We start from the raw sequence: 12,263 nt of genomic DNA, 5'->3' as shown, positions 1-12,263 counted from the left end.
CCACTTTAAACCCCCCCAATCCATACATGAAGCAAACTGACACCCTCCATGAAGAGGAAGCACGACCACGAACACGAAGCCAAGGAATGGCAGGGCAGCCCAAAATCTTGACTCCCTCTGCAACTCAGACTAACCTGAGCACAACCAAACAGAACACTCCCCCAGCCAATCAGAGCACAGCCAACCCCCCAGCCAATCAGAGCACAGCCAACCCCCAGCCAATCAGAGCACAGCCACGCCCCTAACCAATCAGAACACACCTCCACCCAATCAGAACACAGCCAAGCTCCCACCCAATCAGTTCATACCCCACTGGCAGTTAAAAGGAAGAAACAGCTAAGACCACACATTGATCCTCGAAGCACGAAGCTGAAAACACCAGCCTGAAGATGACGAATGGGACTTCGTCGAAACGTCGCCAAGACACTTCCAACTTTACGTGGGAGAAAACCCGAACAACCAAAGACCTACATACAAATACCCGCGAAAACCTCAGAAAACATATATATATATATATATATATATAAAATGGTTTTGATTTATTGAAGGGGATACTGTATTATTAATTAGATGATTTAATAGATAACTTTTAGAAAATAGAACAAGATTATACTCAAATAGATAAGATGTGTATTTTGAATATTAGATTCTGTTATGAATTGAGATAAGGGAAACCTTGGTTACCTAAAGCCTGGAAATTATAAATATCAAATGTTAAATCTGAATATTGATGGGAAACTAAAAATTGAGAAAAAAACCAATAACAGGACATTATAAAGATTGAACGTAAAAGTAATTAAGATATGTATATGCTAAAAATGTACTGATAAATGTAATAAAGATATTTTTACTTAGTTGATATAATAAGAACTGTATTAGCTTAAATACGAGATAGTAGATATTAAGGGAAAAAGAGAGGAAATATATGATGTTTTAACTTGAGATTTGTACTAAAGATTTTTGTATGTTATTGAATTATTAACCCATGTTAAAAGCCACCATGTTGCTTTTTAAATACTTACATGTAATAAAGGACTAAAAACAAAAAGAAAGGTCATATCAAGATCAGATATAATCATGTGATGCCATACTTAATGACTGCACTACTTAATAATTTTTCTGGTTCCTATTATGGTCTTCAAGTCAGGGATAAAATCAAAATCATTAAACAGAATCTGTTACCAGCTAAAAAAGTAGTCTCCCCCCTAAAATTATAAAGGAGGTAAGAATTGTGATAATCTCACTTATATGAATTGCTGGTTTGTGGGCATATTTTCTCTTTATGGCTAGTTGTTAACTTATGATTATTAATTTAACAATGGTTTGAAGTTATGATGGCCTCAGAAACTTAAATGTCTCATACTTTCCCCGATGCTTATGTTATGTCCCAGTTGTGGTTGTAAGTCAAGGACTATCTATATTGTATGTTGTAGAATATTAAAAATAATCCTAATTTCTGTAAAGCATTTGTTAATATGGAATATACATTTTCAACTTTTCTAGATAGGTTCTAGATAAAGTACTCCTTTTTATTTCTTCAATATAATTTTTGAGATGTGACTAGATTGTACAGAGTATTCTAATTGCAATAATATCATAATTGTTTGAAAGTTATTATATGGTATTTTATTTGCAATTTCTTTACTAATTATCACCAACAGATTATTTTCTTCCCATAGTAACTGGATACAATGCTGTTATTCAGCTATCCAATTATAGTATCTTTCCTTATCAGTCACCACTAGTTCAGGCCCCTAGAGGAAGTATATGAAATTAGTTTTTCTCTTAATATGCCACCTTAATTCTATTATATCTCTTTTCTTATAAACAACTATCTTCTTCTGCACCCCTAAATTAAAAAAAGACAGGTTTATGGAGTTCTTTTTTTTAAAAAATCATCCCAATAATGATAATCTTGGTTATCTTACTGGTCTTACTCCAATGCAGAAATGATGGTACATCTCAAACATACCAAAAAAACTAGAAATAGACTTTCTGGATGGCTTAGAGGAATCTGAGATTTCTTTTTCCTTTGCATTTTTGTCTGTTTTATACTGCACCAATTTTTCATTTTCACTTTTCACTTCTTCCACTTCCATGGGTTTCTCATTAGTTTTATCTTTAGAATCTAAATATAAAGCAGAAACCAAATGTTTAATATTATCTGTAGAAAATTTAACTAAGTTTTAAAGCCTAACTCATTTCAACTCAAGTTTGCTTTGACTTGCTTTTTGATACACAAGATAGCTGCAGACAACTTCTGTGAAACAAACATTTAGAGAACAATATTTTGAACTTGAAAAGCCTACAGAAGATCTGAAGACAGGGCAATTTCATATGAGCATTGGCAAACATGATTGGACTCTACACTATATTATTTTTTGGTCAAAAAATATGTTGCAAACGAAAACCGTGGACCTAATTTAGAATGTAAAAAAATATGATTTTAATGATTGAGTCAAACTTAATCTCTAACTGGGTAAACTATACTAACATAGAAGTAATTCAGAAAAAATGTACTTCTAAAAAACAACAACAAAGTTATATTCAGTATTTTAGACCAGTTTTCCTACTGTCTTGTCTGATAGCCATTTTCATTCCATAAGACTCAATAGCAAGTCACTGAGTTATTCCAGTACCCTTTTGATTTCCTCATATTAACCATTGTATTCTAATAAACAGACAATAAAGGGCTCACCATCTCTATCAAGGTCTTCCTTCCATCGTTTGGTACTGCGGCTTTCATGGAAATTATAACTGTTGTCTTCTTCCTGTGGTTTACGTTTAGAAAGTTGCTTGCGGGCTAAAGGTAAAAGTAAATTTTATTTGCAGTTAAACTGGCACTACTTTTTCCAACAATTAGGAAACTTTTACTTCACTTAAAGCAAGTAAGAGATTATAAGAAATTTGATATGCTGTATTTAATTAATATCAAAAGTCCTGCCTATGTAATTTCTTTATCAAAAGTATGTCTTAACTTAAGCAAAAAAGATTTACAAAAGTGATAAGATACAGATAAAGAAAATAGTTAAATGATAAAGGATGTCTACAGAATGCCACACAAAACCTCGTTATTCTAGATCAGGCATGTCAAACTGCCAGCCTGCAGGCCGGATGCATCATACTGAAACTGTGCCCACCCCATTGTCAGCAATGGGGAAAAAGTCACGATATGTTGCGCAACGTTGCGAGTTTTACATGCCTGTTCTAGACGGACAGTGTGGATTTCTTTTGCTTTTTTGATCTTCTTCGAAGTTTTGCTTTCTAGAACTCAATGCAAATGTTTCTAAGTAGCAAAAACAGGAAGTTGGAAGAAGCAGAGAAGTAGGCCTCAATTCTGAATTGGCAACTTTTAGGATACGGCAATATCCGAGTACCACCAGTCGCCTAGCAAGGTGTCAAAAACTTGATGACAAAAAAAAAAAAAAGTAAAAAAGTGATAAAGTACAGGTAGTCCTCGACTTACAACAGTTCGCTTAGTGACTGTTCGAACTTACATTGGCACTGAAAAAGTGCCCCCCAAGCCACAGCCGAACAAGACACCTGCCTGCCCACCTGGCGGCGCTCTACCTCCTGTCCGAGGTTTTCATTGTTGTGAGCATTTCTGTTGAGGATTGGCAGCGGGGGTGGGGTGGGGTATGTGTAGTTTTTATTCCCCCCGTCTGATGGGTGGTTGCAGCAGGTTTTGGTCACTTCACATGACCCTGGGACACTGTGACCATCATAAATATGAATCAGTTGCCACACATCTGAATGTAAATCACAAGACCCTGGAGATAAGGCAACATTCCAGCTGATTGGTGCTTCTTCAGGGCTCAGCAGAAGCGCCAGGATCAGCGTCGAGCTCCAGCTGGAGCCTGGTGCTGATCCTGGTGCTTCCACTGAGCTTTGACAGTCCTGCAGCTCCAGCCATCTCTCGCTCAGGCTTGCGCGGTGCTGCCAATGGTTCAGCTCATTCCTCTCCCCCGCTACCACTTTTCTAGGATGGTCGCATACCACCTGCCAGGTGCCAATGTACCACAGGTGGTACCCGTACCACTGGTTGAAAAACTCTGTCATAGGCAATCTTGGCTGTAGACTACATGTTAGAAGAGTTTCAAGAAGCTAAGACTTCAATCTGCTTTCTTATACCAGAGCTATCACAATGAAGCTGGTGAGGCTGCGTAGCACTGCTTGTTGACATTTCTAATATACCATACTTGATGAAATGAGTGGTCTATAATAAATGTCAGGCATTAAAACTAACCCTCTATCAAAATCAAATTGAGCCAAATGGATTTGATGGGGTTAGTCATTAAGGTTCTATTCTCATCCAGCTTTCTGCAACTTGGATGGACTTCAGATTACTAAATTCCTCAAAAACATGAAAAGTTGTGGAAAGCTGTCTACTGTGAAACCAGAACTACTCTCTAAGTTCAAGACTTCCTAATTCTATTAGGATTGCACAATAGTCTTTTAAATAATAATGTTAGAATTAAAATACCTATAGAGCAAAGATATTGAAATGGTTTCTTGTACACCAACTTTTCTGAGTTGGATGATCAAGAGGATGAACTTACCAGTTTTGCGCCTTGGGATATTGAAAGATATGGTTGAACTGGTGGTAGTTGGGCTGGTACTTGGAGAGATGCTCTCTTCAGAGATCTTTTGCTCAGAAACACAGTCAGGGCTCTAAAAAGAGAGCAGTACTAACTGACATAGTATTGACAGAAAGAATAACCACAGACAATCATACATCTTGGATTGAACATTACAATAAAAGAGGACTAAATCAGTATTTATTATAACTTTTATGCTAGTCTGATAAGAACAATCTAACTTATATATGTGCTACAATTGAAATTAAATGAGAAACCCAACTCCCAACAACTCTGAGCAATCAGAAATAAAAATATGTTTTAAAAATAAAATCTGTATTTTTGAAAGATAAAATCAGAAAATCTGCATTAAGAGGTCAAAGAGTTCTTTATGGATCAAATATTAGGATGTTATAGGAACTGACTTACCAACTTGTTGTCATCTGCTTGTGCATCCTTTCCAACTAATTCCACAGAATCTTCTTCATCATCACTCTTAAGGACCTTAGCAACTTTTTTTGATGCAGAATTCACCGGGAAGTCTTCACCGAATTCTGAACCATTTATTAATTTCCTGACAACAAAGTATTTAGCATTAATTACTGAACTACTAAATATCCTATTTATTCTCACTCACACCCTGGTTGGTACCTTTTTACTCTCCTACCATTGGGTAGGAGATACAGAAACATAGCCAGCCGTACCAACAGGCTGAAGAATAGCTTTTATCCATGGGCTGTCAGGCTTCTGAATGGGACATAACTTTATGCATGACAGACTCGTAAGGCCGACGTAATGTGCAATTAGTTCACAGGGTTAAATAAGTTGGGGAGTTGTAGTCACCATGAGTTTGTGGTGGGGGGGGGACTGAGGGAGGCTCAGCCAATTTCACAGTATACATGTTATACTTTGATAATAAAGTGTTTATTATTATTATTTATTGTATATATTGGTTAAAAGTCAGTTATAGAAAAGTAGCAAGGACTATGTATTCAAAATCAGTATTCTTCGAAGATTTGGTAGAAGAATCATTTCAAGATTGTCTAAGATGATGAATAGACTTTGCAGCTTGGTGTATGAGTACATATCTCAAGGTAACTCACTTTTGTGAAATAAGCACATCTTCCATGTGGCTGTCTTCTGCTTTTTCTTTTTCAGACTTTATTCGTGCCAGAGGCTGGAAGAATGATCTGCTCAGACATAAATAAACATGGTTTACATATTCTTCCTCGTTCTCAGGGCTGCAGAGTACATAATAATTTTTACAAGAAACAGAATGATATCTTAGTTTCTGACAGCTTTCCAGTTCAAAAAGCCAGAAGCTTCCATAATAAAGCAAGTACATACCGGTAGATAGCTTAAAATAGATAATGGAAAAGCGTACCTAAATAAAAGGGCAGGATAAATATATATAATAGCAGTAGCAAATGCTGCCTCTGCAAAGAAGTTGAAGAAATGGTGAATCCCCCAGCACCTGTAAGATCGCACAAACTAACTAGAAACAATGGCATGACTAAATGGCAACAGAGGTGTATTGGAATATCTTCAGGAAACATCATTTGCCTGCAAGCAAGAACTGGTAGGACCACAAAATAGGCAAAATAATACAAATGAGGAGGCTAAAGTGCTCTGGGACTTTAGAATTGAAACAAACTAACTCCTGTCACATAACAGCCCAGACTTACAGTAACGGTCAATAAAAAAGACAAAAAAATCTGGATGGTGGATGCTGTAGTACAGAAGAGAAGAGATCGAACTGGAGAAAATCCCAAAATACAAAGACCAGCAAATAGATGTAGAATGATTGTGGCAAAAGAAAACAAAGATAAAATGGAAAGATAGAAACAATTTTAAGAGGCAATTTGGGTTTAATCCCAAAACAATTGGAGCACCACTTGAACACCATCAACTCTTACAAAACCAATTGCAAAACAGTTTTAAATGGAACAGCTTACATTCTGTAATGATAATCAGACAAGATCTGCCTATCTCAGGTCCTTGGAAGTATTTAATAGGTGGATAAAAATGCCAAATCCAGTCCAAAAATCTGGCTGTATGTGATCAGCCATATTTTTTTAAAAATCACCCTTTAATTAAAAAGAAACCTTTTGGAAACTTTAATATGTCTGTCTTTGCCCAACTACTAAGAAGACAGGGTGCCAATACTTTGGCACTGTTCCTGCTCATAGTGAGCACACAGCTCAACTAATTTCTCCCAAAGGAAGTTATGGTCTTCAAGAAAGACAAAAAACAATACTACATCTACAGTGGGGCAAAAAAATATTTAGTCAGCCACCAATTATGCAAGTTCTCCCACTTAAAAAGATGAGAGAGGCCTGTAATTGTCATCATAGGTAGACCTCAACTGTGAGAGACAAAATGAGAAAACAAATCCAGACAATTACATTGTCTGATTTGGAAAGAATTTATTTGCAAATTATGGTGGAAAATAAGTATTTGGTCACCTACAAACAAGCAAGATTTCTGGCTCTCACAGACCTGTAACTTCTTCTTTAAGAGGCTCCTCTGTCCTCCACTCATTACCTGTATTAATGGCACCTGTTTGAACTTGTTATCAGTATAAAAGACACCTGTCCACAATCTCAAACAGTCACACTCCAAACTCCACTATGGTGAAGACCAAAGAGCTGTCGAAGGACATCAAAAATTGTAGATCTGCACCAGGCTGGGAAGACTGAATCTACGATAGGCAAGCAGCTTGGTGTGAAGAAATCAACTGGGGGAGCAATAATTAGAAAATGGAAGACATACAAGACCACTGATAATCTCCCTTGATCTGGGGCTCCACGCAAGATCTCACCCTGTGGGGTCAACATGATCACAAGAACAGTGAGCAAAAATCCCAGAACCACATGGGAGGACCTAGTGAATGACCTGCAGAGAGCTGGGACCAACGTAACAAAGGCAACCATCAGTAACACACTACGCCACCAGGGACTCAGGTCCTGCAGTGCCAGATGGGTCCCCCTGCTTAAGCCAGTACATGTCCGGGCCCATCTGAAGTTTGCTAGAGAGCATTTGGATGATCCAGAAGAGGATTGGGAGAATGTCCTATGGTCAGAATGAAACCAAAGTAGAACTGTTTGGTAGAAACACAATTTGTCGTGTTTGGAGGAGAGAGAATGCTGAGTTGCATTCAAAGAACATCATACCTACTGTGAAGCATGGGGGTGGCAACATCATGCTTTGGGGCTGTTTCTCTGCAAAGGGACCAGGACGACTGATCCGTGTACAGGAAAGAATGAATGGGAACATGTATCGTGAGATTCTGAGTGCAAACCTCCTTCCATTAGCAAGGGCTTTGAAGATGAAACATGGCTGGGTCTTTCAGCATGACAATGATCCCAAACACACCACCCGGGCAACGAAGGAGTGGCTTCGTAAGAAGTATTTCAAGGTCCTGGAGTGGCCTAGCCAGTCTCCAGATCTCAACCCCATAGAAAACCTTTGGAGGGAGTTGAAAGTCTGTGTTGCCCAGTGACAGCCCCAAAACATCACTGCTCTAGAGATCTGCATGGAGGAATGGGCCAACATACCAGCAACAGTGTGCGCCAACCTTATGAAGACTTACAGAAAATGTTTGACCATTGTCATTGCCAACAAAGGATATATAACAAAGTATTGAGATGAACTTTTGATATTGACCAAATGCTTATTTTCCACCATAATTTGCAAATAAATTCTTTCCAAATCAGACAATGTAATTGTCTGGATTTGTTTTCTCATTTTGTCTCTCATAGTTGAGATCTACCTATGATGACAATTACAGACCTCTGTCATCTTTTTAAGTGGGAGAACTTGCACAATTGGTGGCTGACTAAATACTTTTTTTGCCCCACTGTATATATATATATTAAAAAAGATGATACACTTTCCTATGCCTGAAAACTGTTTGTTGTCTTATTTGGGGTTCTTTCTTGTAAGCCACTGGGTGGCTTGAAAACTTATTTGTTAAGTATTTTAATTGCTGATATGTTCCTTTTACATATTTCAAGAAATTGTTAGCTTTTGTTCTTAAAATGGTAATGCTGTTCAGTCCAGAAAAATCATTTCATAGTCAAACACTTCACCCTGCAGTTTCAAATGTGTCTTGGACATCAGAAATGAAAATTTTCAATTTTCAATAAAACAAACTTTATTTGCTTTTATATGTCATGCTGTCACATACCTTATGTTGCTCTGCATTGTAGAGATCTGGATTTTTCCTTAGCTCACCAGTTCCACAAAATAGTTAGCATAAACAAGTTCATGGATTATCATATGTATTATATCCTATTTCCTAGGATACAGCTGAAAGAAAACAAGAGATGCAGATTGAATTTGAACTGTGTAAAAATGTGACCTTTGGAATTCCAACAAGATGTAGTGATGGCAGACTTGGATGGCTTTAAAAGACTGAATAAATTCATGAAAGGTGTGTCTATTGGAGACCTGATGTTTCCTTTGGCTTCGGGATATCATGCCTCCATATACCACTTTCAAAAGAAAAAGAACAGGTCATATCTCTCTGTGTTTACCTCAGAAGTCCCTTGTTTGTTAATGTGAAGAAAGAAATAATCGTATAAGGTGAATCTTAGCTTGATTCAGCAGGGCTGTTCTTTGGTTCTACTTTTAGAAGCATAACAGGACATTTTCTGGGTTGATTTTAAGCTCATCAAACCCACCCCTGCTCAACCCAGGCATACATATAAAGATAGCTATTTAGCATCTGCTTGAATGCATATAATGGAGCAAAAACTGCTATTTCTCCACTTCTGGTTGGTTCCACTTCTAACATTTGAAAAAATTACTTTTCTCTAATTTATTGTTCTATGTCCTGCCTTTTAGATTTTGAAGAATGCTATCAATCTTCCTCTCAGGCACCTTTTCTCAGCTTCTTTAATCTCTCTTAATTATTATTCCCATTATTATACATAAAATATTTAATGACTGGTAGCACACAATTATATATCTACAGTTTTATTTTTATTTTGTGGAAGCTGCCTGCAAAATCTTTTCAATGTTATTTCTCATTGGACAGGTCAGGTTTGAGCTGTTACAGATCTCATCCATAAAATGGATAAACATATGACAGCATATTACAGCACTTGACAATGGGGAACAAGTAACTTTCTAGGGAGCAGTTTTTAAAGCAGGCAACATTTGTGAAACAAAAGCTCAATGAAGATGTTAAAATAGCATCTTTTCCAGGATTGCTTGAGTTGTAGAACAGAGAAGATAACTTTTATTGTCATTTTTTTTACTGTGGGCACAATGGCACACATCAAAAAATGAAATTTAGTTAATTCAATTTAAATTTTAAATCATAGTATTATAATTTGACATGCATGTCCAGTTTTCTACATTCTTTCATCGAAACTGAAACAATAAAAATGTGGAGACAGGTAAGCTAGAATCCGGTAACTTGGTTCCTTCTATATGCTTTGTGTAAGATGTCAACATGCTGCTCTAGTTCGATTAAATTGGAGGTGTCATTTTATTTGGAGCATTAGTTAGTTATGTTCTAAGACAGTGTTTCTCAAAGTATAATTCTAAGTCCCCCAAGTCCTGTTAGGGGTCTGCAAAATGAAAATTATTTGCCAGCCTATGTTAAAAAAAAATAACACAATGTTAAATCTCATCAAATAATTGTGAAAATAATAGTGGCAATGAATGCATCAATTTTAATATTGAACATGGTAAAAATTGATAAATATAACCCATGCAAACGAAACCTATTTTAGCATCCTCTATAACTATTCAAAGTGGGAAAGGGTGAGAGAGAAAAGTTTAAGACATACTGTTCTAAAAGATCAATTGTAAAAAGGAATCACAGGCATTCAGATGAAAGTTGTTTTGGGGATGTGTTATTCAAATTTGATGGCATATTGGTTATGAGGGAGGTTATGATATTTAAGATGGCCTCAAGTATCAAATACTTTGAGTCAGAAACTTTGTGCCAGTACCCTGAAAAATTCATTAAAGACATCCTTTACCTGGATTGCTGCTGAGTTCTAGTCTATGATACCAATAATATCAGCACTAGCCTACTGCATAATATGACATTAGATTCCTTCCTCCAAGAACCCAAGCAGTTATTATACTTCCTCTAATTTCCTCCTCTAGAACAGCACTGCTGACAGCTAGGTTACATTTGTATTCTACTGTAGACTAAAAACTGCTATCATTACTGGCACTAATCCTGTTGGAATTTAGTGAATGTAATAGAGACGTCTAAAATCTCTGGAACTATTAAAATTTAAAGGCTTTTCTTCTGCATCAAATTATTTATAATATTTGCCATACTAGCAGATAAAAGTTAAAGGGGCTTTCTAAACCATTCTTCTATTCCATGTTAATATTTACACAATATTTACATAGCAAGCATGTGGAAATTACTATTGTCTAGCATTATATATGCAATAAATACACATTCATAGTTTTTCTTCCATTTCTCCCTCATTAACACAGCATTTTTAATAACTGCTGATCTGCAAGACAAATGATTGCATAAAGAGGCACTAGACTTTCTCATTCATTTAACACACATTTGGAAATATATATATGCAAAAGCAAGGGAAGAAATAAAATCCCACAGATCATACAGCAAGAAACTAAGTCTGAAAATGTCTTTTCGATGTTTTGCAATGCTGCTTCTCTCTTTTAACTCATCTTCATAAGACAAGCTGTTTTATATTGATTTGCTTTAAAAAATATCACACTTTCTCATAAAATTTGCCACAGTAATTTATACAAGAGCATACAAATAGAATATTATAAAAAGGATCCTTGGGGACTAATATTTCCTTTTGAAAGGAATGGGTAGCTCTGTTATTTAGCTTGCCTCCATTTTCCCTCTCGTTCTGACCTATCTTGCAGCCACTATAAGAACAGAAGAGCCAATAAATATAACAATATTCTAAAGTCTCGCTTATATTTAGAGGAAAAAAAGAGGTAGGTGTATCTGTGTGGGTGGGTGGGGGGAAGTGCTATCTACAAGAACAGTTAATAGGGGAGCTTTCCCACCACTTCCTTCCCTGCGATTTTCAGAGAGGAATCTCTCTCATCCCGTTCTATCCTGGACGCACAAATTATTCCCGCCAAAAGTATCCCCCCAGTCGCGCGAAAGCTCCCTCGGCAGTCCCGCAGCGGGGGCAAGCGTGCGCGCGCGCAAAGCGAAAAAGAAGTACCTGCCTCAGCTTCAATGTCTCTTCTTCACCTAGTAACATCCCGCCCATTTTCTTTTTCGCGCGAAAAAGCAAGTTAGCTATCGGCGGAAAAAAAACAACACTAGCGAGCCGACCCTGACGTCATAGGTCCTCGACGCCTTAGAAACTCCGTAAAATGTCCCTCGTTTTCTTTCGTCAACTTCCTCAAGCCTGCTGGGAAATGATATCCTGCTTGAGAAAAACTCGCTCATTTCTGTTACCAGAAAGAGTTTGAATAATTACTGAGATTGCATTCAGAAAACGAAGGTCATGTTTGGGAGGAAGACGAGAGAGGGGAAAGCCTAATAGAAGTATCTATGAAGATTCTCAGTCGTGGTTGTCCCAAAGGTTTTTCAGCAGGCAACTAGACTTTCTTGTTTTTCTTTGAAGACGTTTCGCTTCTTATTCAAGAAGCTTCTTGAAATAAGTCTTGAAACCAAGAAAGTCCAGTTGCCTCCCGAAAAAGCACCTGGGGACG

The 12,263-nt window shown here is 37.1% G+C and overlaps 1 protein-coding gene across 3 annotated transcripts; it reads right to left on the bottom strand.

Moving 5' to 3' along the window:
- Window positions 1-933: 933 nt before the first annotated feature.
- Window positions 934-11,907, bottom strand: LOC120316253 (DNA ligase 1-like). Of its 3 annotated transcripts, none has more exons than XM_039361617.1 (7): window positions 11,768-11,907; window positions 8,767-8,888; window positions 5,681-5,767; window positions 5,007-5,151; window positions 4,560-4,671; window positions 2,699-2,803; window positions 934-2,128 (listed from the first exon to the last, which is right to left on the bottom strand). In XM_039361617.1, the coding sequence occupies exons 2-7, from the start codon at window positions 8,781-8,783 to the stop codon at window positions 1,920-1,922; spliced, it is 675 nt and encodes a 224-aa protein (XP_039217551.1). In that variant the 5' UTR covers window positions 8,784-8,888; window positions 11,768-11,907; the 3' UTR covers window positions 934-1,919. The 3 variants fall into 3 exon arrangements, with proteins under 3 accessions (XP_039217551.1, XP_039217552.1, XP_039217553.1); XM_039361618.1 differs by having other exon boundaries at window positions 11,772-11,900; XM_039361619.1 differs by lacking the exon at window positions 11,768-11,907 and adding an exon at window positions 11,604-11,723.
- Window positions 11,908-12,263: the final 356 nt, after the last annotated feature.

The sequence above is a fragment of the Crotalus tigris genome, unplaced genomic scaffold (genome assembly GCF_016545835.1).
Source record: "Crotalus tigris isolate CLP2741 ecotype Arizona unplaced genomic scaffold, ASM1654583v1 scf7180000019311.24524, whole genome shotgun sequence".
In the NCBI taxonomy this organism is placed as follows: Eukaryota; Metazoa; Chordata; class Lepidosauria; order Squamata; family Viperidae; genus Crotalus; species Crotalus tigris.
The sequence above is the reverse complement of the archived record's forward strand: the minus strand, read 5'-3'. Positions and strand labels throughout refer to the sequence as shown.